Below are 27793 nucleotides of genomic sequence, written 5' to 3'. Positions count from 1 at the left end.
TGTCTGTATACGTTTACATCTGCATTCCCCAAAACAGGAGTATCAGTCACACTACCTGTTTGAAACAGCTTTCACATCTTTGATTTGGTTTCCCAAATTCAGAAGTTAAGCAGAGGTTAGAGTGATATGAAAGTACAGAGGCCCTACCTAAGTCACCGGTAAGAGGGGGATTAATGTCCTGTTTCCTCTTTTTCTCATACAAGCATTAGAAGATAAGGAAGCAGGCGTTTAGGTCAGCCAGGACTTCAGGAACACTGCAATACTGCAGTGCAGGAACCTGAACAGACCAGGAAAAAAGCAGGAAACTGATTAAGAGTTAACAGCGGGGGGAGGCAAAAAACAGTAAAGGTGACCAGTAACATGGCAGCTTGAGAAGTTTTTGTACCTACTTGTTTTGATAACGTTGTGGCTTACAGAAGGCTTACTGTATACTTTATTAGATGGACTGGGCCTGCAGAGTATATATAAAAAGCTTTTACAGTTGCGTAAGTCTCATACTTGACTCTTTGTCCACTTTGTATCATCCCTCTTGTTATTTTCTAGCAGGGCAAGTCAGACTTCCTTGGCAAAACTCACAGTACTTTTTCCTTTAAGTGCACAGTATTTAAAATGCTCATGTTTGAAAAAGAGGCTGATTTACACTACATGAAACCAACAGAGTAACAGTCATTATGAGCTACTTTACATTTTAGAGCTTATGTTTTATCTTGCGTAGAAGCATCCCAGTATACCAGGAAACATTGCAAATTACAGGGTTGCACAATATAGTAGCATTTTACTCCTGTAATAGGGGGGTTTTTTTGAGGAATTACGTGCCTATGGACTATACGAACCTCCTTTCAATACTATATAACTTATCGTTACAGCCAAGCTGACAGAGAACCTGACAGTTTAAGATAAAGAAACTTCCCTGCCCAACCAACCGTAATTAAGATCAACATTTTTTGAAAAACGACACAGGACAGAAAGAATTAAGATAAAAAAATTAACTGCCTCAAAATGTTGGCACCTACCAAGCAAAAATAGCATTCTGAGGACCCAAGGATTTTCACTTTCTAATCTACTGTTTAAAGAGTATCTATATAAATGCATATGACATTCCAGTAGGAAAAAGCAACAAGACTCCATTCCTTCATATAATGGTACCTTTTTGCAGATGTTCTAAATGAAACATGAATGATCTATCCTTGCTAAAAAAAAAATTGCAGTGCAGTCACTTTTGAGGGGGGTGTTTTTTGGAATTCAGGAAAAAAAATATTACAAAAAGCTCCGTTTGACAATGATTAGATGCATTCTATTCTAGATGATGATCAGCACTGAGGTGCCAGGAGAGAAACGTAAACAAAACACTAAAAAAAATTACCTGGGTTACTCACAGGTAGCACACCAGACTTAACCTCCCACTACCCTGAGCCCTTCCTTCCAAATGTAGAGAAAATGCACTACCCACTCCGTTTGTCCTCCTCGTGTTTTGGCAGTCTTAGTATTAGTATGCAGAGGTGTTACCACAGCCTTCACTTTTCAGACAGTGTAACTGGGCACCAAAAGAAAACTGACTGCATCTTGGGCCATGTACAACTGGCAGGCTTCAGTCAGAATGATTGCTCCAATTCCACAGAGTAAGCCACAACAGTTTTTCAAGTCTTTTTTTCTTTGGTTTTTTTTTGCATATAAACATCACCAAGACTCAAAGATGCACCTGCCAGTAACACTTGCAGCTACCTGTTCAAAGCAGCCGTTCAGCTAGCATGTGATACTCCCATTCATATGACAGATGATGAAATGGCCTCCTCTTCTCCCAGCAGAAGCACTCCAAAACCCTACCACCATCTTCCCACCTTGCAAGAGCAACCGTCAACAGCAAGGGTGATTTTTTTCAATTACTGCTAGACAGTCCTACAAGCTCTGAGTTGATGATGGTACAACACTCCCTTGCTTGGAACACAGCAGCAAGTGGGAAGAAGTTGTACAGATTTTGGACCCTTTTAAAAGTAGAAGGGATTTTAAGTAAGTCCAAGCAATTCTAGCACAATGAAGCCACTGAAAAGTATAAAATTGAAATCACAACGGTATCTTAATTAGATGATATAAGGTTATTTTCTTTACTAGGTACTGCATGTAGAAAAACATGAAAGTGGTATCACTGTTTGTTATGTGAAGCTTTTATCTTGTACTGTAGATTAACTACTCTTCTTGTGCTACAGTACTAGCAGGAATAAAAAGGATTACAAGATGGCAGTGAGATGCATTCTGAATTCCTGTTAACAAGAAAGAAAAAAACCTCACACCTAATTGTTTTTTCAGAATTTTTATTGGAAAACATTAGAACCAAAAAATTACCAAGGCCAGTTTTACAATAAATTTAAGACATACAGAATGGTTTACCTGCTATTTAGATTTAGTGCAGGAACTTTATTCCAATATCTTTCTCATGCAATTGCTGGATTAAAATCACATTCTCATTTAACATCAAAATGGATTGCTAATAATGCTTTCTTATGATTTAACCTTAAAATCTGGTTTAAAAAGTCAGTTTTGCAAAGGTTAAAAACATTTACACAGCAAGATTCCCCCCTTCACAGACCAGCTAATACTTGCCTGTATCTGATAACTGGCAGAATAGACCACAGAGCTCATTCTTCCTTTTTGTTATTCTAACCTGAGAAATTTCTTAAATGCTTCTTACTGGGCGTTCATATTTGGCAACGTCACTTTCATTACATAGCAAAGTGTGATTTCTCATTCTTGTCGGAGACCAGTCTTTCACTACTTATCCCAAAAGACACTCTCACAAACAGGAGTTACATTAGCATAAATCTGCTTCTGTGAATAGTATGCCCCTTTGGCAAGTTAAACCTTGTTAGTAATACCATCAGAACACTAACCTCAGGATGTCAAGTTCCCATCAGTTGTGTAATTCCTAGTATTGTGCGCTTTGAAAATATTTACTTTGGCATGTTATACTTTGTAGCATAGAGAAATTGATTTTTTTTGTGCTTACTCCCCGCCTTACAAAATCTGTCTTTTCTCTTCCATTTGTTCAAGCCCTTTCCCTTGCCACCAGTTATCTCCCTTTCTCATAGCTGCAACAGAAACAGGACATAAAGCACAGAAATACGTTTAAAATGTGATATCGAAAAAAAGTTGATGAGCAGCAGACAATGGTCTTGTAAAACACTCTTTAGTTGATGAATGAGCTTGTAAAACGCAAACCCCATAAATCTTTTGGTAGAGCATTCAGGCCTTCAATTTTAAATTCGTAGGTTTACTTAGATTTCATTTCAAACCTTCCAACATTCAGTGTTTTACTACATTTAAATGCGCTAGTCACTTCATACTTGCTCCCAATATATAGAAAACCAACACTGTCTTAAAGAAATGATGAAAAAACACTTGAAACAAACAATTTACCTTCCAACAGAATACAACTTCTTTTGCATTTTCAGTAAATTTGTATGTTAAATAATTTGGGTTATTACAAATTGTTGCACTTCAGTTTTAGCTGAACTTATCTGATTTTCAAGTGAACCATGATTTCAAGTTACCACTCCTGTCTGCCAGACTAAAATTCAAGAGAATATATTTATATAGACTAGAGTTTTGTTTGCTTCATACTCTGCCTATTAAAGACCATTATGCTAACCACGGAGATCAATGAAGTGCTTGATTTGAAAGGTGTAGAAGTCACATATCCGGAGAAATGGCTGGATTTTTCTGTTTGTTTCTGTGTAACTCTGGTCATTACTGTACTAAAATTAATACTGAAGTGTTTTGGTTTTCCACTTCTCTGCCAACTAGTTTTAAAAGAATGTTACAGGAGATTAACACAAAATAAGATGTGGACAGATATCGTACACAGCTGATGCATGACCACGTCTCATCCTACTGTAGTTTGCTGGCATTTTTGATCCCAAAAGAGGAAACAACATACTCTGGATTCTCTTAAATGCATTCATAATCCTAATTTTTTAATTTTCCTACCCATTAAAAAAACAGTGTTGAAAAATAAGGAGCTAGCTTAATTGTTTTGATAACCCTTAGTCTCACATACATTTTTAATATTATATAGTGAAACTGTATTTTGCATATCAGCACTGAGTGCACTTTAAAAAGGACCTCTGTTGAAATATCTCCAACAGGTCTTTATAGCACCATAAAATCTGCTGCTGATTTAACTGCTTAAAATCAGACTCTCTGTGCCACTGCTTCTAAAGAAAAATGATTACATTCTTATTTCCTCTAGCATTCTAAAAAAAAAAATCTAGAAGAAAAAGTTTATGTTATCCAACTGAATGCATGTAAACAGTTAATTACTAGACACTCCATTTTCACTTATTCCAGTTTTGTGCAGCTGAATTGCTACATGATTCCTCTGGAACAGCACTGTTTAATTCAGTAGCAGAAAAATCTCATGGACGCATTGAATGAAAATGACTCTCACTCTTCACTGAATTTTGAAAGTTTCTTTTTACAAGATTTGATCCTGCCCCTTCTATTATGGCTCATTTTCAATTCATACTAGAGAAAATCAGTGACAAACACAAGAGGCTGAGTGCAGGCAAAGCCACAGTACAACACAATAGGAATAGCAAGGGGACACAGAGCCAAGAGGAAACCAAGGTACCCAGAACAAACTAGAAATACACTAAACGCAAGAGAGCATCTTCGCTCTACAGCAAATTTTACATTCTTTCAATACTTAGATTAGTTTGTTTTCAGCTGATACACAATTCAGAATTTATTCAGAATTAAAAGAACACACAATGTGATTAAACATGAAGTACATGAACTATTCATGCACTAACAAATGCTGCCATTGCTTTTCCACAGGTAAAACTGAAGCAAGTGTGTCAGAATGGCATTTGGTTGAAATTAAAGTAATGCTGGTACTTTACCATTTTTGATAATCGTTACCTAGAACAGTCAAAGTCAGTGACCATCTACTCAATGTTGCAAGAGGCTCCTTTTCCAAATATGAGTTCCAGTAAGTGGAAGTACGAATGAGATCAGTTTGAACACATTATGAAGATTTTCACACTGCATATTTCTGAAGAAAGCGGTCAAATGCATCATAAATCGCTTGTCTAAAACAAGGGAAAAAGAAAATAATTTGTATTTTGGGAAAGGACAGATATAAGTGGTGTATTTCCATATATTTACAAAGCTATCATCACAATTTCAAATCAGCATTCAATAAAAATGTGGTATTAGATAGTCTTTTCTCCTTTGCTTATTTCTGGGATCTCTCACTTCAATCCAGTAATATATTTATGTTTCAGGAAGGAGTGGGACTGTTTACCAATGTATGCAAATGTTAATGAATTAGTCCAAATGTTAATGAATTAGGAGTTTTCTACATAAACGTGTCAGGAAATGGGTCAAAGAAACATGCATAATTTATAATTTTTGAGCAGCTGTCATAAAACAAGGCTGAAGTTTTAAACAGCATTAAGCTAGTGGTTAGCGTACCTTGACCGGGTATATTGCTATTCCTTTTTCGTTGTTGCTTAGACTTCCTAAATGGGATGTACACTCTTACTAATTCCTTATATTTTAAAATTAACAGCACAAACATTTAACTTTTCAAAACTAAGGAACCGCATTTATATAACAGATTTATATAACTGTCTTCAGAAAGTCAATGCCTAGGACTACTAAGGCGAGAATTCATGCAAGTACTACGCATTTGCAGTCAAGCTTATATTTTAATTCTCATCTTCAATTGTGAGGTTTTTTTAGTTCTCAGAAGACAACATTTGCAAAAAGACTACAGCTACACAATACACCACAAGCGGTCACTGATTAAAAATATTTTCTAGCATCCAGTGAACACACTTAACTCAAAAGCTTTTATAAGAAAACAAGAGTGAGAAGGATCACTCTCTTGCCATTGGCTTACTGAACGAGCTGAGTTATACTGCACCTCCTAAAATGGAAATGCTGACACTCTCTTTAAATTATTTCAGATCCGATAACTTGTTCTTCAAAGCAGTATTTGGTATTTGTTGCTTTAATTATAGACTTGCTTTTAGAAAAAAAATTACGTGTCTCAAAATCATGGTTCTCAACTATTTTTAAACTTTCTTGTTTACCTTACCTAAAGAGTCCTTGTTTGAAGAGGTAGGCACTGACATGACCTCCATCCAGATACCTGATTTCACATCCAGGCCAGATTTCTTGAAGACTGCGCACCCCAGTTCGAGGAATATATGCATCTTCCTTAGCTTGTACAACTATGATTAAACTTGGGTCAACGGGAACTAAAGAAAAACAATCAAAATTTAATACATCTAAGGTAAGAAATAGAAACATGTGAGCTGAGATTTCTGTTGTAAACCTGCTCTCTAGTTCTAAAACAATTAAAATTATTCCAAGCTTTAATAAAATTATATTTTCTAAAGTCTCCAGCGGAATATATCTTGTTTCTTCGACATTATGTAGTGTGGCCATCAGTAGAAAAACAAACTAATCAATCTCCTTCCCTCCCTTAAAGCAGAAAACTTCACAAGTCTTTGAGGAATGACAGGAGAATTGTCTTTCCTCTTCTCAACAAAACTCTATAGCATTCAGGTCAGTTATCCAAGATCTCTTTTTTTCAGTGAAAAGAACTAGGAGACATCTGAAATTCAATAGCATAGAAGATTCGTAAAATTTTTTTCCTCAAGGAGAGGAGAAAAGACAACTATTCATATGAAAGGTCAGACAAAGTGCAGTGTTCACTTTCTTTGCTGTTTCCTACATGTTTTAGTCACCACATAAAAATCCCAGCATATTGTTATATATATTCATTACTCATAACGAGAATTGCACCAATCAGATTACTAACAGGAATAACATCAAAATGATGCTGAACACAGAACACCTCTCTCTCCACAAAGAATGTATGTGCTATGGTAAAGAGTGACCAGCCAACATAATTGACAGTGGGGTGTCACAAATAATTTAAAGCCTCTCCTTTCATATATACTAGATCATGTATAGAGGATATGTAATGCTAAGATAGATTCGGGTCTTCCATTCAACTTTCCACGGAATCTGAATGTTAGGCAGATTTTCTGAAGCTCCTCTCTAGACACGCTCCAAGGATACCCTAAGCAGGGGATGCAGTGTTTGCCAGAGCATGGAGAGACCTGGGAGACAATTGATACGAAGGTCTACATCACTTTGACAAGTGCATTAGGATCACAGATCCTCTTAAGTTTCAAGACAGGTCAACGCTTTAGCTAAGTGATACCTGGATAAGTGTCTAGATACACCTGAATGTCTGTACTTAGAATAAAGCTTACAGGGTTTTTTTTCTGTATACTGAAAAAACTTTTAAAGCTTTATGGAAAGTACTTCACTGGTATTTGTAGCACTTCACTGGTATTTGCCACAAAACCACCCCAGCTAGTAGTGATCTGGGACATTGTCCAAGTCAAGAAATCTATGCTAGTGTAGAAATCTGGAATTTTTTTTTTTTTTTTTTTGACATTTACCAGTGGAGTACTGAATGCCAGAATTAAAAAATGAGGTGGCGCAGGGTCTCAGGATCAAGAATGTTTTGACATTCAAAGACAACTCTTGTCAGAAACCTGACTGAAATCAAAGTATGTTCTAGTACATGCTGAGAATCCTCAGTGGGTACATGCACAGTTGAACCATTTTTTCTGAATGGATGACCACAAAAGCAGTTCCAAGCCCCCACTCCAGCAAAACCCTTTCAATCAGCTTTAGGAAGAAATCACTTGTTTGCGTTGCCTGCAAGCGGGCCACTGAAAGGGATTTGTCCTAGTTGCCAAGAAACCCAGGCCCATCAGAGTTAAGGCTTCCTGGGCTACAGCTCCCTCTGCATGCTATCTATGCCTGTCTTGGGAAACACTATATTCACCAGACCACATCTTCCCAGAACGACCTCTGTGCATTTTCACTGATCACACTTGTCTAAAAGTAGCATTTGGTTCTCAACTATGTAGGCCACTCTCTATCTGAAGTCAATATCAGATTTCTGCTTTATGAGATTTACTTGAATCTGCTTGAAAAACCTTATTAGCAGATTAATTAGATCTAGATAGTACTCACATCACACAGATGCTTTTTCTTTTAAATAATACAAATTTGTACTAACTCATATCTGAAAGTAGCCACAGCAAGGCAGGGAAAAAATGAGCAAGGATATTGAAAGGCAAATTTTTAATTCACTTTATCATTGTTTGGCCATTAAGAAGAACAAGAAAAACAATTAGGCAACGGAGTGATAAATCGATGCTACTGAATAACACTCAAGATATTTTCATATTTTAGCTAAGGTGCCAGCAGGTTTACACAATGGAGAATGAAAAAAATACCTTTCCTTCCATCGTATTTTATTCGGTTTTCCAAACTGCACATTAAAACAAATAAATCCATACCTGAGAAGTTAGCTACATGGGTACATTCATCCATTACTCCTTTCATGAACCTTAAGGATTCTCTCTGTAAAGTGTCACTCTTTCTTCTTTTATTTATCCTCTGTCCTTGTTGGCTGGTTAAGTTTTTATTGCTATTGCTACTGGTTGAAAATGTTTGATTTATGCACTGCATTTTGGGAACATCTTGTATTAAGAGTCTTTCTGATGAGGCACTTAGAGTACTTTTATTTGTGGTAAAGCTATGAACAGCTTCTGTAGATACAGTCTTGTTTGAGGAATCAAGGTCAAACATTCTGGAAGTCATGTCCACATCCTCCAGACTGTCCACACTGTCAGGGAAGTTTTTAACAAAGTCTTGTCCCATTTTGAAAGAATCCGTCTAAACAAAGACAACAGGTCATTTATTAAGGGTTTCTCCTTTAAACCAGTTGGTTAATCTTATTTTTAAGATCAACTCAATATGAAAAAAAAGAAAGAAAAAAGATATAAACAGCACTGCTCACAGTACTTGTTATTTTCAGCCTTCATGTCACTCAATTAATTAAATCCTGATCATCATAACCTCTTGATAATTTAATTCTACATTTCTGTCAGCTTAAAAAATGCAGGAAGTACTTATATGTGGTAGCTTATGATACAAATATTTGTCTGTTTTTAATTCTGTATTAAACTCTGAATTTATAATTGCAGTCATTGAAGCTTAAATTTCTGGGCAAACAACTCATAAAAGCTATGCATTTTTCAGATTTTTTTCCCCACTCTCAAAAGAGCAGTAATATCTTTTTGGCAAAGTATTAAAAAATTAACACTTACAGCACTTCTTCACAGACACGAAAGACAGGCAATAGCAATAAACAGATGTGACCAGGTCTAACGTTAGGTTTAGGACTGAAAAACCTACTGTCTCTATAACATTAGGAAGACACAAGCTGAACATCTTGCAATGTTTTTTCTCTTCATGTTAGAATCATAGAGTCATTCAGGTTGGAAAAGACCCGTAAGATCATCAAGTCCAACCCTTAACCTGGCTGCCAAGTCCACCACTGAACCATGTCCCTACGTACCACATCTACACGTCTTTTAAATACATGCAGGGATGGTACCACTTCCCTGGGCAGCCTGTTCCAATGCTTGACGACCCTTTTAGTGAAGAAATTTTTCCTAATATCCAATCTGAATGTCCCCTGGTGCAACTTGAGGCTGTTTCCTCTTGTCCTATCGGTTGTGACTTGGGAAAAGAGACCAAAACCACCTCACTACAACCTCCTTTCGGGTAGTTGTAGAGGGCGGTGAGGTCTCCCCTGAGCCTCCTCTTCTCCAGAATAAACAACCCCAGTTCCCTCAGCCGGTCCTCATAAGACATGTGCTCTAGACCCTTCACCTGCTTCACTTCTCTGGACATGCTCCAGCACCTCAATGTCTTTCCTGTAGTGAGGGGCCCAAAACTCAACACAGTATTCGAGGTGCGGCCTCACCAGGGCCAAGTACAGGGGGATCACTTCCCTAGTCCTGCTGGCCACCCTATTTCTGATACAAGCCAGGATGCTCTTGGCCTCTTGGCCACCTGGGCACACTGCTGGCTCACATTCAGCTGGCTGTCAATCAACACCCCCAGGTCCTTTTCTGCTGGGCAGCATTCCAGCCACTCTTCCCCAAGCCTGTAGTGTCACATGGGGTGGTTGTGACCCAGGTGCAGGACCCAGCACTGAGCCTTGAAGACTTTTGTCTGCTCAATCAGTCTTCCTGGAGTTTATTTTACTTAAAAATGGTAAGCGCCTAAGTAACTACCTCCACCACAGTCCCTCTTCCCCTCTTTGAAAAAGGACGCTCACAAAACAAAGAATCTTAGGAAAAAGGTTATTTATCAGAATTGGCTAAAGACAGTGTTGCAACATATGAGCAATTCTCAAAAAGTTATCACCCCAGTCTAGATGAGTGGCAAGACAACAACACTCCCCTTGGGAAGAGTCTTTCAACCCTAGTCAAAAAGAGCCAGGAAAAAGCAAAAAAAAAAAAATGCAGACAATAAATTATATTTCGTAAGGAGCAAAGAAAGTAATTACAAAAGCTCTACCTCATGTTTACTCCAACCGCCTGTGGAATAAAGTGTAAAGCTCAGGAAGGGCTTGCATCACACACAGAAACAGAGACACCTAGCACTTTAAACAAACTAGACAATAACTTAATGTTGCTACCCATTAATAATATTTGACAGCATGGAATATTTGAAAGCAGTTGCTTCAAAGGGCAATAAATCATGTTTTTATATTTGCATGCCAGGCTATTGGCTTTCCAGACTATAAAGCCAGCTACTGGGAAATATTATTTACAGTTTCAATGTTCTGACTGAATTAATTTTATGTTGCAGATTACACTAAGTGTGGTCACGGAAAAAACTTGTAGCATGGGCTATACTTACCACATTATACAATCAAAATATTAGCTTCTGTTTTTCAGAAGGATTTCCTTCAAAGATTAAATTTATCAAAACCATAAGGAAACAAGAGGCAAGCATGTTTTAGGTAACAACTGGCTACTTCTACTGGAAGTAAAAAGAAGTTACATTATTTGTTAGATCTGCACATGTAAATATTAACAAATAGGGAAAATAAACTATACTTACACCACAGTATTCAAGCATTTGAATGATTTCTTCTTCATAAACAGTTTGTGTAAAATACTGTTTCTCTAGCTCTCTCCAGTTCACTGCCTTGCTCAACACACCCTGAGATTATAAACATAAGTGTCCAGTACACAAGTAAAACCCTGAGATCACTCTAAAATAATGATAGACAGAGAAAATTGATCTGTTCCTCTCTGTAACTTGAGTTTTCCAGTGGACTTCTGCCCAAGTTTCCAGATAACCCTTAGAATTACTGGTATCAAAGCACAAGCACATATTGTAACATAGGGCATGGAAACCCACCTCCCTTTAAAAAACAAGCTAAGAAAAAAGGAACAAAAAAGAAGGCAAAAACCAGTCCACTTAGGGCTTACACACATCTAGACTGGGCTAAACCAACGATGGGTGTCAAAGCCAATCTATTCATTCACCTACCTCGGCAGCAGTAGTGAAAACATGGTAGTAGCAGCATTATTACCCGACTAGTTAAGCCAGGCTTTGAGCAGAGGAAAACATGTTTCCACAGCTTGCTTCCTCACCTTCCCACATTCAGACCAGGACTCATTGTCCCACAGACCAGCCCCAGCCCCTAATGTGGTACAAGACCCACTGCAGTAGCTCAAAGCTACCCTCCTTATCATCTGTTGTATATCCTGAGCAGGAAGGGGGGGTTTGTCACTAGTCACTAATAGAGGCCAAAGGGTGATGAAACGCCCTAACTGAAAAGGTGAATGTGGCCAACCTAAACCTTTTAACTTGCAAATCTGATTACATTCTAGTATATTAAGAAAAATAGATGTTAATTACCGTAGTGAAGACTGCAGAAGCTGTTGACCAGGAAAGACAGGGAATCAATGGCAATGGTTTAGGCCAGTTTGTCACTGCCAGTGAAGCCATCTAGAATCAAAGGCACTTATTACATATTTTAATATGGAATTCACAATATGGTAAAAAGAACTCTCTCACCTTCAATGTATTTGTGACAGTGAAGGACTGTGACAGTTGGATATACTTTCACCTATATAGAAGATACAGACTACTCTTCAGCGATTTCCCTAACAATAAACATTGCTCTGGATAGGACTAATTTCAAGGCTGAATGGGTTTTTGTTGTAAGAATTCCCAATGGAATACTTATTCTGAGCTTTTACTTGTTTAGAACCATGAAAAACATCTGTAAAGCCTTTTCATCAAGCTCCTGCAAGCTTATTTCAAGGCAAAATGAAAGCAATCTACAAGAAGGACTATTAAAATTCTATACATTTAAAATTTGTATACTGTAAACAAAACGTGGAGGAAAAGTAATTCAGCATGTTGACTCTTTTCCTGTCCTTTAAAGTTTAAATTATTACTTTTACATCAGTTCTCAGAACACAACTTTGTGAATATTCTGTTTATCCCAGAAAAAAACAGAGCAAAGAAGCTCAGTGTACAGAAGTTCCCTACATGGTATGCTCCTGACAAGTTTTATTTTATTGCTCTAAACTGAACAATAGTGAAAACCCCTTAATATAAAATACTCCATGTCTGTGCCAATGTTCTAATAAGTGGATTTAAACAACTGAATTATAATTCTATTCTAATTATTTTTTATTAATAAAAAGTTACAAGAACGCCACATATCTATGTGCTGGTAGCCAGAAAGTCTGACTTCTTTCTTCTTAGTTCCAGCTCTCCCCATCAGTAGAACTTAATTAATGCTACCTACCTTCTGTTGTAAAACACATTCTACAGATCATCAACATCAAATATGATTTATTTCCCTGGTTTTAAATTGTACCAGAAGTCCTGTAAGTCAGGACTAGCCAAAAATCTATCCTCCTGGACTAAAAAATTTCAAAGTAGTTTCCAAACTCACTCTCTCAGATCTTGCCTCCTTCTATACCCCCGCTGTATATGACCCTTGGTATAGGATACAGAGCTCAATTATTCCCATAGCATCTGCACAGCATTGAAGTGTCCTGCACAGTTAGTGGTGCATATACCAGTTTGAGAATTCCAATCCAACTTCCAAATAAGACAGGGAAGGCACGTTTAACACAAAACTTGTTGTTTCATCAGAGTGATGTTTATGTAAATCAAAGGCGCTTTGTACATTTATGACACTTTTTACATTTACACAGTCATAAAATTGTGCTTTGGGGGAAAATTATTTTCCTTTCAGTAGACACTACCATTACCAACATTATTTACTTAGCTCCTAACAACAAACAAAGATCAGCAAAACAAAGGTATACTGTTTTAATAAGCTTTGTACCTATGTCTTACAGACCAATGATTATCTGTAGAGACACAAGCAGTAATATTTTAACTGTGTATTAGTCTTTCAAGCATCTTATTAATACACTGCTGTTTTAGTTTGAATATGCACCACATCATACATAAAATGTTATCCACCTCACCACTGAAATCTTCTCTAATCAATACCAATGACTGGGGAAAAAACAGATGAATTGAGAACAGAACTGACACCAAGAGTCACCTCAATTACAACATGCCTACAAAAAGCAGGCATTTCATACAGTGCATTCAAACACAAAAGTTTAAGCAAGAAGAATGGAGGAAAAGAGGGAGAACTAGCAATTGATCAGTACAGAACTTCTTTCAGAAAACCATTTCTTCCCCCCCTTGTGGAAAAAAACAATTATGTGAGAAGCTTATATTTTTATTAAGCCTGTCAGGAGACAGCTGACAAAGGGCTCTATGATTTGTCAGCACTTATTGAGGATTATACTAATTTAGCACCACAGAACATGAGAATTGCCAACAATTTATTTCTCATGACTCTAAATGTTTATTTTAAAGTACTTCTGAGAGGAACACTATAAACCAAATTATTTCCATATGCTAAATGATCAAATGAGAAGTTAAAACAAAAATTACTGAACAGGAAATATAAAAGCTTACATGTCCTCCCATGGATATTCCAGTCATCCCTAGCGGTCCATAGCCTTCTCTCTCTAGCCAGTGCAAAAGAGCTGCCGATTCTAGAACAAGAGCTCCTCCCATCACAAACAGGTCCGAGACATTTTTTAAACATGACCGTCTTTTCTCCCCAAAAAAGGAAAATATAGGATTTATTTTCTAAGATTAGATTTTGACAGTTCTCATATTTCTATATATACTTTTATACAAAGCCTGATCACAGTCCCAGAGAATTTTGGAGCTGAACTCCTGTTGATTCAACAGGAGAAAAAGCAAGTCCAGATTCTCTGGCACCTGTACTTTTTCATCTAAATGAGGACTAGAAATAAGAGACCTGCTAAGCTTCTAATGTAATGTCACTGACAGTCTGGTCTTCTAGAAACAGATATTACCAACATTAGAATCTTATTAGTACTAATCTTCTGTTATAACGCATCTTTTAGAAATAGAATCAAAGTGATACAGCCCTAGACATACACTATCTCACTTGCAGAAAAAGTCCTTTTTTTTTTTTTCTTATTTACCTGTTTTACATCATTGAAAAATTGCACACAACATTTGAAGAGCAATCAGTTTGTCAGCTTTGGAAGCACTCATCAGTGTCACTGTAAGACTGAAATTGTAAAGTGGGAAGTTTGTCACAGTACTGAGAAATTCATGTAGTGTACTGCAAAGCATTAAAACACAGAAGAAACAAAGAAAAGAGTAGAAAGCTATTCAACTGAACCATCAGAGGGACTCTAAAAAGTGACCAAAAACATGTATTTTACAGAGCAATTAATACACCTCTAATTTGAGGAGGGGGGCTGTATGTTTTCAGTATCACACAGCCAGGTTACAGAAGTCTCCAGGCCTCTTCTGCCAGCACACAATCACATTTGAGACACACTGAAGTGCAAGGACAAAGCTTACCGTGCAAGCCGCAGGAGGAATGAACATAGCTGCTGCAGACCAGTATTTATAGGCTAATGTAATTCTTTCCTACAGCTCTGGGATTCCTCAGCCCTCTCCAGCTGCTATATTTATTAAACACTGTTACTAGCGTATTAACTAAAACCACTGCTGCTGCTTTGTAACCTTGTATTGAAGAGGGACGGTTACCGGTTGGGTTATTAGACTGAGCACTCTCAAAGAATCCTTCTCTACATTGTGCATTACTAAGCTGTCAAGCTAGACAACTAAGAACAGAGTTAGAAATATCCTTGCCAAAATATTTAATTTATTCTTCTGCATCAGATCCTCAGTAACTGGAAAAAAATCCACCACTGGATGTATTCCAGCACACACTCTCTCCTGTCACTTTCCTGTAATCTTACACTTCTAAATGCAATAATATATATATATGTTTGAGCAGTTTCCCTATCAAAAAAACAACTTTATAGCAATCACCTTAGTTGCTAAATGTAATCCACTTTTTTAAAAAAGTGGTTCGTACATCAAAATAAATAGAATTCAGCATCTGCTTTCAAAAAAACCTAGAAACTATTTTGTCAATTAAAATTTTCTCCTCAAAAGCAATTTTTTTAATCTTTTGGATTTAGGAAATCCAAATGCTGAAATTGAAATAAAACCTAGAAAATCTAAAATGCTCTAGTGTGAGACAGTGCTCCTGGTGAAGTCCTAATAGAATGGACAGGTTTAAGAATTTCAGCTTTAAAGATAAATCACCTTCTATGCATCTTCTACTCATGTTAAATGGCCAAATTAGGATTAAAAATGATTAAAACATCAACTCATATTTGGACTTTATGAAATATGGGTAGACTAAAACCACAGCTTTGCCTCAGACACATACCCCGTTGAATTCTGTTTATACGCCAGTGGTTCGGAAAATGTGAAAAGCAAAAAACCAGGACTGCCTAATTAGGCTTCTAAATTCACATTTAAGAAACTCACTGAGGAAACCAAGTCCTGTAAAATACTGAATATCGCATAGTTTTCACTAACAAACAAGCAACACCAAATTTATTTACATGTCTGTGGTACCCTTAAAATATCTTGGAAAAACAGAATCTTAGCAATTATAACAGGCAAGTACACTATCTGAACAAAGATTATTCATAGTTGACTGAAATACAATTGCAGCATTTGTACATGCACGGTTGTGAATCAGGAAAATAAACTGATACTTGCTTGCATTCACACTCATCTCACGCTATACTGCAAGTTCATCTGGTGCAAACTTTCCTGATCCCTGTGATCTCTTAATACAAAAAATGTCAATGCAGCCTAGCAAAGGGTAGACAATTTCACATTAGCAGGTTACAAGTGGTCCATGCTTGAGACTTTTTTTTCTTAATAAGCTACCAAAGCTTATACCACTTTGAGCTTCTTGAGGAAAAAAAAAAGTGGTAAAGACAGTATCTGTGAATGTAACGGTAATACTTACAATTGATCCTTAGGTTTTCTACAGCCATGTAGAAGACTCAAGTTAAAGAAATTAAAAAATTTCTGTATAAAAACTGGTAATTAAAATAAAAAATAAAGTAAAATTAAATACATCATATACATAAATAGCACACTGATTAATTAAAATTTGGGACTTGAATTTCAAATGTTTAACTGGAACTAAATCAAGTTAAATGTAGTTTGATGATGTAGTTCACAACATAAGATTTTACCTCTGTCAGGTATATGGGTAGGAAAAAAGTGTAACCAGAGATCCTATTCAATAAAACAGGGTAACTGTGTTATAGAAGTTACTGATGAGTTGATGACAGGACAGAACTTAACTTGTTTTTTAAAAAAACAATCTTAAATGGTAGCAGTAAGTTTCTCTAAAGTACCTGAGGTGTCAAAGGGTTGCATCTCAGAAGGGAAGGCAAGAGAGGCAACTCTCTTTTCTGTCATTAATGCATTCAGAAGTCACACAGTATGATGCAGAATGAATGCATAGTTTTCGCTCTGTCATGGCTAAAGGAATCCTATCAGTACTTTGATCAGTACACAAATTCATATCAGAACTTTTATTCTAATAACTACAGTAAGAAGCTGTAGAAGACATTTTCAAAAAACTCAGAAAATCGATACTTGGTGTAGAAGTAACATGTTACATTAACTGTGTTCCACATTGTGTTTTGTGCAATGGTCATACTTTGCTCTTTGCTTCTGTCCACTGAAAATTGATCCACAAAGTAGACACTATACCAGTGACACATCTTCTACCTTCTGGAGAGAATGCTGAGAATAAGTATCTTGCTTTTCACAAAAGGATATAATAAGGATTTTCTAGCAATAGGGAAGCCATACAGGCTTCTTTAATCATTGGGCGTGCCATTAATGTGCGTCTCCTCCAGAAGTGCTAAAGATAAGATGTACAAACAGATATTAAGATACAATCTGATTAATTTCTCAATGACAAACAATTTTACATTTTACATACTCACATGATCTCCAGTGCCTGCTAAATGAATGCACACAGGTCTGTGCTTGCTATTCCATCTTCTGGGTATGATGAACTGAAATCTATGAGAAACAAACACCTATTTTAGCATAGTGAGTATATTTATTTACAAGCTGCACCAGAAAAATTAATCTTAAAAAAAAAAAAAGACAGAGTATTTTTATAACCCATCCAGGCAAACTGCCTGCGATTCAGCAATATCATTTTTCATAAACACATCCAGCAAAGAAAGGAATCCTAAAGTAGGACAGAATAAATGCCAAACAAGAAAAGGAGCCAAGCTGAAAGATCATGTTCCTAAAAAAGACCACTACCTCATCATCACAAATTAAATTTTGCAGAGTGGAGAAACGGAACTTCAGATGAAGAGCAGCCTAAACAAGTATCATTAGCTCTCCTAGGCAGCACTGCTATTTTTCTTCTGAGGGCACAACAGCTGAAATTGAAGATTAAGATGAGCCATATAAAACCCATGTTGGCTGGTTTTGGCTGGGATAGATTTAATTTTCTTCATAGTAGCTGGTACAGGGCAACGTTTTGGGTCTGTGCTGAAAACTATTCTATACACCCAACATCAATCACTTAATGTCTTCTGCTGCTACTCAAGTAATTTACAGTCTAACTACTGGCAAAAAAAAAAAAAATCCTTTCTGAACCATTAGTATTTTCCCCACAAGATGGAGCACTGTTACCTACAGCAGTGTTACATTTCAGAAAAAGATATTCACACAATGCAGAACGATCTTAACGGAAAACTGTAGAGCATTTCAAAACTGTAACAATACTGTCCAATGTAACAATCAGCATAACTTGACTACAAACTGTAATAGAATATAGATAAGGAAACAATCAGTATAGTATATTTTTCAGTATGGTACTAATTATTCCAATAATGTTAAGAGACAGTTTCTTTCTCTAACCAATGGAGAGGTGGAAGAGAACTGATATTTTGACTATCAAACTTCTGACACTCTTTAGTGTTACATGTTTAAATACATATAAAACCACCAACCAGTAATATCAATAAAACTGCCAGTATCAACTTGAGCTGACAATCTTTCATGTTTAATTTTTAAATTATTAAACAAAGCTTGGAAAAAAATTTCCATCATGAAAGCTTTAGCTCTAAACTAAAAGTAAACAGAAATTATGCTCCCTTTCCAAACCCAATCCTCAACTGCAAAGCAGTGTTAGTGTGAAACCAGCAAAAATGCCATTAGGTATCTTCTGACCATTAGGGAACATCCAGCTTTCTGTGAGAATGCTTTTTTTTTTGGCTTGCCAAGTAAGAAAGACATCAGGTTGTCTTGCTGCAATTAAATGAACTTACTACTTCAGTACACATACGGTATTTTCGTACTCAATGTAAATGGAAGGCTGGAATGGTTCCTTCAAATACAATATAACATGCTTCTTTCATATAACAGCTTCTCCTGCTACATATAAAACAAACAACTATTGTCCTGGCTATAGTATCCTTCATTTCCAGCATCCTGCTTATTTGGAAAAAAACAAACAAATAATTTTAAAAACCCAAGGTATTCCATAGCTTTATGCAATACGATTTCTACACTCAAAAAAAAAAAAAGTCCCCTCGCAAAGGACATACACACAGATTAAAGTATCACATGAATAGGATTTATTCTCACTTCTGAGATCAAAATATATTTCAACACATTAGTACAAAAAAAGAGTTTGAAATATTTTACAGATAACTTGTATTACAATAAATTAGCTTCACAATAAAATTACTTGTAGACCATTCTCCTTTGCAATACTAGTTTCAGAAAGAAAATACCACTTGGCTTCTCTTACCTTGCTACAAGAGATTCGACTGGCAGGATACCTGGGACATAATGAGCTAACGGGGAAATGAAATGCCCCTCAAGGATTTTACAGTCGGATTGCTCCTCAACCTACAGAGAGAATGGGATGATAGCAGTATGTTTCACATCAATGTTTAACTTGCTCTGAAAGCCAATCTCTTCAAGTAGAAGAATTTGTTACAGGATACAAATGTACTTAAAAAACCCAAAGGTAAGGTCTATTTCAAATATAGGGATACACATATTATCAGAGTCAAAACGTTTGTTTCAAACTTTGCTTTTATTAAATGACCTATAAAAGGAATCAAGGAATAAAGTTTAATGCTGTCCCATTTTAAATATGCTGTCCCATAATACATACTAAGTTTCAAGCATTTTTTTGAGCTTTAAGATCTGACATCCCACCCCCCAACTATTGTATTACTGGGGAAAAAATAAAACAGTATCCATACAGACACTGCTTTATTTTCTCAGTTTCGTTCCACTCTCTGCTAGTAGCTAACATGACTGTTTATTTTCCCATCCCTTCCAACCCCATGTCCTACTTTTGCCATTGCCTCCTAATTCTACCCACTGCAGTTCAATTAAAAAAAAAAAATCAAAACAGCGAACTGTTAAAATATTTAAGCTTGCCACAGCACAGACCAACAGTACATTTATTTGACTTTAGAACTACTGTTCATTTCTGACTCCCTATTCACACTTTCTGGATTAAAAAGTCTTCAGGGCAATGATTACTTGGATGCGCACACCTCATCTGGAAGCATAGGGCCTCCTTTTTCCAATCAAGAACATATGCGAACTCACACTACACTGATTTCTTTTGCCTCTACAGCCTTGCTTCCTCTTCCCTCACAGATAAATTCTAATGTCCTTTTCTTGACACAGAGCAACGGGGAACACCAGTGAAGTCAGTTAGTGCCACCTGTTAGAAAAGTGGTGACCAGCAAATCTAACTGAACATTGTCAGAGGTGCATTCACTACTCCACCTCTATGTACTCCCTAGCAGCAAGTCATGATGTGATAATGTCAGACATCAGGAAAATACAGATTCACATGACATCAAGATTCAATTCTTCTACCATATAAAAGCAGCCTTGTAAGTACTAAGTTGATTTCACCTTTATATACTGTCAGCACAATAAATTTTGTTAAACTGCATCATCTCTTGCTTTTAAGTACCTTGTCAATGAACACTGGGTAATCTTTTGAAACCAGCGTCTGGCATTTTTCCCTGTTTCCAATAATCTTTCTGAATTCAAATATTCTGTTGAAAGGAAACAAGTAGAGAAGATTCAACTTTTAATCTAAAAAAAAGAGAAGATATATATTTTTAAAATGTCAGGAGCTAAAGTAAGCCACAAAGAAAACAAAAGTTACGAAGCCAGCTTTGGATTTACAGATTAATCAGGCTACCATAGGGTAGGTATAGAAGAATGTTTTTGAGTTAAAAAAAAAAGGCTCAGGTACATTACTTGTGGTTGCACAGCTCTTAAATAGTATTTTACACCTGATATGTTGAAAACTTCAAGTCATTTTTCAGTGCCAAATTAAGACATAGCAACTTCCTACACTTACACATCCTTGTAGCCACATTGGGGCAATACAGACTGAACAGGTGAAAAACATGCTGTACTGCCAACACCAAAGTGTAGTTGCCAATGATCGGAAGTGCAGCTGGAAACAAGTTAGCAGCAGCACTTCGGGAAGTTCATGAATGACACCAACTGGAGGGTGAGGTTGATAGCTGGAAGGTAGTGCTACCATTTGGAGTGATCTGGATACACTGGAGATCAACAAACATGCTAAAGCTCAACAATAAAACTGCAAAGTCTTGCACCTAGGACAAGGACAGCCCCATGCAACAATACAGGCTGGGAACTTCCCAGCTAGGTAGCAGCTCTGCAGGAAAAGGCGTGGGGTTTCTGCTGAACAGCAAACTGAAGACAGCACATCCAGAGTCAGCAGCACACCCTTGCAGCTAAGACCACAATGGCATACCCTCTGCATTTAGCAAGAGTGCAGCCAGCAGGTCAAGGGAAGGGGGTTTGCACTGCCTGGCGAACAGAAGGCTAAGGGACAAGTGTAGTTGCAGTCTTCTGCCACTTAAATGGGCTGTAGAGTCTTACAGAGAAAATGAAACAAGACTCTTCTCAGAAGTATACAGTGAGAGGACAAGAGGCAATGGTTGTGTGTTGCAACAAGAAAATCCTACTGGAAAACAGGGAAAGATTTTCTTCACAGTGACAGAAAAGATTGCCCAGAGAAACTGAATAATTTCCATCCTCAAGGGACTTTCAAAACTCAAACGGATGAGGTGCCAAGTGACTTGAATCAGTGAGAAAGTTCTCTTTGTTTTGAATAGGAATTTGGACTAGATGCCCTCAAGACGGCCATCTCAACCTTAAATACTCTATGCTAGGAATAACATGCTCATTCTTATGGTTGTAAATACACACAACAATGTTACCTGAACAACTAGAACAGCAGATTTGGGTGGAAAGTATAGATAGAACAGTGTAACTGGCATGATCTGTTCACCTTCCCAACACCAGAGAAAACCAAACCAAAAAGACAAAGAAAATCCAGTTTACCACCATATCAAAAATAGTTCTACTATATAGCCTTTGCTTTTCTTATGCGGAACAGTAAGTATTGCTGAAAAAATAAGGGTAAAGGTGTAAGATGTGAGTGAGGAGGGTAAGCTAAATGAAGAATGTTTTGCTTGACACTGAATTCTCAAAAAACACTGCATTTATGTATTTCCTCTGAAGTTAGGATACTAAAGGCTAAATCTTGCACATGTTGAGGAATTTCAACTCTTGCTAGTGAGTTGAAGATAAAGCATTAGCATATAAATAGTCATCACCTCAAGGGTGTGCACATAAAACTTCAGATTACATCTAGGCAGGGTAGTCTGTAATATCAGCCAAGCTCAGTTAATGTTTGAAGTGTAAGAAATTTAGTAAGTTCTTCTAATGGAGCTTCACAGTGATCAGTTTAAAAAAAAAAAAAAAAGACAACACTGACATTGTTTCTGGCATGCCAGTGCATGCATATTAGGGAGTGGTACTCCCTCCTCCCACCAGCCAGTGTGAGGAGTCAGGAGGAGGTGGTATTCTTCATCCAGGTGAAGCCAGGCTGCTGGGGAACAGTTCATCTTCTTCCCATTCAGGGCAATACATAGAACAAATTCTTCTTCCACTTTAAAGACCAGCAAGCCTGCCTCACATTTCCCTGACACCTTTTGATCTCATGTGAGAGGTTTTTTCCCCCACTATGGAAAAGGAAGAGCCATAGCTGATACCATTATTACTATGAGCAATGCTTCTTTACTGCTGTTTGACATTAGCGTGATTACCCTTATAGACCCCCATGCAAGAGAAAAGCCTTGCCTACCATTGCAATAGCTGACAGTAGAATTAGTCAGAAGTTCCCCTATATAGATAACAATTGTGTTGGGGAGAGATGGGGATGGAGGGGAGTGAAACTTCACCACGTCTCATCAATTACCTAAAAGTTTTTAAGAGATGGTTTTGATAACATTAAAATGTCCCATTTCAGATACATACATACAACCAGAATACAGAAATGCTGCAATCAAATTAAAAGCACACATATTTTTTTTGCTTATTCCAACAAAAATAAAGTAAATATTTTAAAAATCCAACATTCTCATTCTTCAGGAAAGTCTGCTACTTCAGAAAAATCAGCTGAAGACATACAAAGCAATCCAAGTGCCATTTCTAGATAAGGTGTTTCACTTGGACTTAAAAATGAAAGACAACCCCCCCCATAACTCCACTGCCATCCACAGCGAATAAAATTTTATTTCAGTATTTTGTCTTAAATTTTCTTTATTGATTTTCAAATACATAAGAATTAGCTTATTAAATGCAGATTTATCATTTCCTATTTAAATACTACATGATGCAGAATATATATATATTCAGTCACTTGATTTTTAAACTTAAGAAATGCAAGTGCTCAACTTCCAGGTGTTACTCTTAATAACAACTAATAAAAATCAGCAAATATTTAAAAATTAAGAGGTATTTCCATTTTTTTCCTATTTTCAAAACATCTGAAAAGAATGAGAACTACTTTGGGCTACAAAAGAAACTTTTGATTACATCTTACACTTTTAAAGCTCATTATTATTAAGCAGTTACAGAAAGCTAGCAAGATCCTCTTTAACGTTAAACAGAACAATTCCTCTGCAAGAATTCAGCAAGTCTGGTGTTTAGAAAACACTTTCAGAGATGCTGCTTGAAGTATGTTATCATATATGCACAAGTGAAAAATGTAATCAGACACATACATTCTCTGAAGAAGAGCCTCTTTAAACACAAACATTTAGCAAATCTCTTTAAGACTTTTTAAATCCAGTTCCTTCCTTGCTATGGAAACACATGACTTCCTGAACAAAACAAACTATAACACATCTGGGTTTTTTTTTTTTTAAATACAGGATAGTAACAACTGTTGGTACTTCAAGGGTTGTTTTTTTTTTTCTTTTAATATAAAGTACTATTTATGTTGTTATTTTTTAACAAGTCACCTTTTCAGATCCTCTGGCTTTCCCCATCCTCTGATGAAAAGTTTAGTGAGGAGAAGCTTTCTGTACAAGACATCTAATTTACTTACACCCATTAGCAGCAAACTGACATCTAGGAAAAAGAACAGGTAAAACCAAGGCAGTTAAAGGGCTTAATTTTAGTGGTAAGTTCATTGATTGTTACACAAAGTAGGTTCTTATTCTCTTATTTATATTAATGAAAAGCCATACCGGTTTATTCCAAGGAAGTTAACCTTGACACTCAGGTCAATTCTTTTCATTTTAAACAAAATACAAAGGCAGTTAATACAAACTTCAGCTTTTTTAGGAAACTGGAATTTAGGAGTAGGAATTTAACATACCCAATATAACTAGAAATTTATTATATAATTGATGACAAGCCAACTAAAGAGGCACATAAGGTCACAGAACTGCACCTTCAACAAGTCCTAACTGTATCTTACTTGAACTGATAAAACAAAGAGCAGCATTGATCTCTGTCCTGTCAATATAGCTGTGATGGTAAAAACTTTTCAGCCAACATGGGCTTTCATAAACACATCCTGGAATGGAAGCTTGAAACAGTATTTGGTTTTAAATTAGAAGACTAGATCTCTAGCTACGTAATTACTAGTTTATAAAAAAGAAAAAAAAAGTAGCTCCCATCACTGATGCACAGAAAGTTTATTTTTGTAAACTTGTCTTCACTGGTGTCTTAAACATATACCCTAACCCTTATTTTATCCACTCCTTTACAATTTTTGACAACTCATTTCTTACAGTTTTGAAAGCGATGCTCCTGCTGCCTTCAGGATTAAAAAAATAAATAAATCACACCATCAAAACCCTTGCCAGTATCATTTACCTTTCAGCAAATACACTACCTCAAATATAGCTAAAGCCAACAAGATTTTAGACAAGCTAAGTACTATTTTCAAAGCAATACTTACTGAAGTGAACAGGGAGCCACTACTGTCCTTTTCCAATGAGGAAGGAAGTAAAACCAGAAAAAAACTCAAATCTGGTTTCTTGGTCAGCAGGATACAGGTTATTCAACTAAAAAAATGTCCAGGACCTGTGTACACCTAAGAAAACAACAGATTTAATAATCAAAGACTTGGTTAGTAAGTTACCTTCAACTATTTATAGTATTTCCAGATCCCTCCATACTAAATGGTCTAAATAACTTAATCAGACTCCAAAATAATTTAATTAATGTTTTTTTTTTTTTTCATTTTAAACCAAAATTCATTTATTCTGCCACACTTTGATATTGTCATTCTTCAGATAAACTTGTCTGAACATAACAAGTTAAAATTGTGGTTAGATTAATAAATACATTCCTTTGCACTTCTAAAAAGCTAATACTTAAGAATATACAGAAAAAAGAAAAACACTAACACCTCGAGTAAGTTACTTTCAAAATAGAAATTACAAACAATGTAAGGTACTTGAATACTAGAACAGCTGACTGTAATCTTATTATTCTGATCCATATCTGTGCGGTCTAATAGAATCCCAACCTCAACACAATTTTTTTCCTTGCCCTCTCTGGAGATATCCACCGACCTCACGTGCCATTGGGCGGTCAGATGGGAAATGTTTACCAGCCTCTGCAAGGTCCACCCTCTGCTTTTTGGAGCAGGGGGACAGCTTGGTATTTTCCTGATGCTAGAAGAGAACTGGGTGGTAGAGTCAGGGACAGCAGTACAGAGGGGACCCTCTATGAGGCTAGGAAGACAGTTTAGAGTGAATACACCCAAGAGTAAATCTGTGCTGTCAAAAATATACTAAAACTAGATTTGCAGTATCTATCAGTAATTGTGAAAAGAAACTTTAATAAATATTTTGATGTTTCACAAAGCAGCCTTGCATGTTTTGTTTAGTTGTTCCTTGGGATTGGGGCTTTTTGTCTGGGCTTGTTGTTGTTTTTTAAAAAATCCTCTCCAGAATAAGAGAGAAAACAAAGATGTTGATTTTGCTGAGAGCTTGAAGGCTGGCATGATGAGCTCTCTCTGTTGCACCAAAAGAATGCCAAAACAAGTTTCTAGACAAGTACATTATATTTAAATGCAACATTGATTGAGGTGAAAGGGTTGGCTCATCCTGCATTGTATTTCATTGATTGAATAAACACTCTAAAGTAATTCAGGATATTTCAATTAATCAGGTTCCAAGATTAAACCACTACTGGAAAGAGTACAGAAAACACTAAAAGAAAGAAATATTTCAAGTACATGAAGTATGTTGCATAGAACTTCTCAGAAATATTACTGAGAGAAAATAGGGGTCATTCTCCCATTTTATCAAAAGGGTAGGCCATGCTTCAAGTCACTGCCCATCAATGTTTACATGGAAAGACAACTACAAATACTTTTACTGTCAGAAAAGGCAAACCCAACTGCTGGAGGCTGAGCAGAAGTAAAGAGTGTATTTTAGCAGTGAGAGTTTGAACTTAAGAATCAGCAGAGCTTGTTTCGGAATGTGGCTGGATTTCCACCACTTGATACCACATGTGTCACATCACAATCCCTTTTTAAGACAGGTCAGCTGAAAGCAGTGACCAGAGAGATACACACAACCTGCAGAGCTGTGTAGCCCAAGAAACAGCACCTGTGTTATCAATATTCAACGAGTATATTGCTTTACATAAATACATTTATCACTTTTACAGTAAGCTTTACATAACTGTAAGTTGTGAATAGAAATTGCAACACATACAAAAGCATATTAAGAAGTGATCCACTAAAAAAAAAAAAAAACAAACACCAACCAACCTACATTTTAAAATAGTATTTTCCAGACAAGAAGACAAGGACACCTAAAGATAAATTTTAACTAGGCTCTCGCTCTAGGAAGAGTGTTTTTCTTTGCTTCCAGAATCCTCATACTGCATAAATTTTTGGTGTGTACACTTATTTCATAAAAACAGACCCAAAGATTCATCCAAAACCCAACACATAAAAGGTCAGGTATTCCTTTTTATCCAGGGCATGCAGCTTAAGTTACAAGAACACCACCACTGGAAAGTACATAAAGACTTTATTAAAAGGCCCAGTCTACTGCTTCTATACATGAAAAAGAAACAGCTCCCACCAATAAGTCGACCTGAAAAAGCCAAGAATGTGTATCTATTTTACACGGCTGACTCTTTAACTTCCCTGTCCTATTACTTCTTTATTTCAAAAAATCTCTCTTCCAAATAACGTCGGGCCATGCTTTTTTTTTTTTTTTTCCTTTTCCCGCCAACAGAAGAAAGATTGCTTAAAAAAAAAAAAAATCAAAATCAAAGAATTCACGGCGACAAGTCAGAAACAAGCCCCACAATCATTTCACACGATGGGACGCAGAGAAGCCTGCGGATAAACAATGGGGCCTAAGCCAGAAGCGTTCCACCGAGGGCCGAGCAGCTCCCTGCCGCTGCCCACCTGCCCCTCCTCCGCTCGCCCAGCACTCGGCTACCAGCGATGGGGAGCCTCGCCCCAGCGCTTGCCCGTCCAAAGTGCAGGGCTCTACCGGCGGTGCCCTGGCGAGCCGCGGCTGCGGGTGGCGGCCGCCCCCTCCCCGGCGGCTTGCGGAAACCCCCTCAGGCCGCCCCCAGCGGGACCCGGCCGCGGGAAGGGGCGGGGGGGAGGCGCCCAGCGCCCCGTTAACGCCCCGAGGCGCGGCTGGGACAGGGGCGCCCGCGCCCCTTCAGCCCCCGGAGGCGGCCCACCGGACACGGAATCAATTCCCCCCGCGCCAGGACGGGGGGCGGTAGCCCACCGCGGGGCGAGGCCGCCTCAGCCGGCGGCGGGGACGTGCCGGGGCCGGGCACTGCCAGGAGGGAAGAGCCCCAGCGGGGCACAGCTGTTCCTCGCCCTCCACTGAGGGCCGCACGGACACCAACCGCCGCTCCCCGAGCGAGCGGCCCCCGTCCCGTCCCGTCCCGTCCCACGAAGGTCACTCACCCGGCGGCCCGGCGCTGCCGGTGCGGGGGCACCACATGAATGGGCGGGCGGAAAGGGAGGGGAAGGAGGAGGAGGAGGAGGAGGACGAGGAGGGGGAAGGGCGGGGCCAGCCTCGCG

General features: G+C 37.6%; 1 protein-coding gene across 3 annotated transcripts; it reads right to left on the bottom strand.

Moving 5' to 3' along the window:
- Positions 1 to 2292: 2292 nt before the first annotated feature.
- Positions 2293 to 27759, bottom strand: ABHD18 (abhydrolase domain containing 18). Of its 3 annotated transcripts, XM_074867279.1 has the most exons (14): positions 27677 to 27759; positions 24677 to 24811; positions 23730 to 23838; positions 20351 to 20435; positions 19157 to 19257; positions 17325 to 17403; positions 17155 to 17239; positions 16328 to 16355; positions 13921 to 14059; positions 11821 to 11910; positions 11014 to 11115; positions 8391 to 8769; positions 6098 to 6260; positions 2293 to 5084 (listed from the first exon to the last, which is right to left on the bottom strand). In XM_074867279.1, the coding sequence occupies exons 3-14, from the start codon at positions 23819 to 23821 to the stop codon at positions 5033 to 5035; spliced, it is 1395 nt and encodes a 464-aa protein (XP_074723380.1). In that variant the 5' UTR covers positions 23822 to 23838; positions 24677 to 24811; positions 27677 to 27759; the 3' UTR covers positions 2293 to 5032. The 3 variants fall into 3 exon arrangements, with proteins under 3 accessions (XP_074723380.1, XP_074723378.1, XP_074723379.1); XM_074867277.1 differs by lacking the exons at positions 16328 to 16355; positions 17155 to 17239; positions 17325 to 17403; ... (3 more) ...; positions 24677 to 24811; positions 27677 to 27759 and adding an exon at positions 14463 to 14551; XM_074867278.1 differs by lacking the exons at positions 11014 to 11115; positions 17155 to 17239; positions 17325 to 17403; ... (3 more) ...; positions 24677 to 24811; positions 27677 to 27759 and having other exon boundaries at positions 16328 to 16349.
- Between the last annotated feature and the right edge of the window lie 34 nt (positions 27760 to 27793).

This window comes from Strix uralensis, chromosome 4, assembly GCF_047716275.1.
Source record: "Strix uralensis isolate ZFMK-TIS-50842 chromosome 4, bStrUra1, whole genome shotgun sequence".
Classification (NCBI taxonomy): Eukaryota; Metazoa; Chordata; class Aves; order Strigiformes; family Strigidae; genus Strix; species Strix uralensis.
The sequence above is the reverse complement of the archived record's forward strand: the minus strand, read 5'-3'. Positions and strand labels throughout refer to the sequence as shown.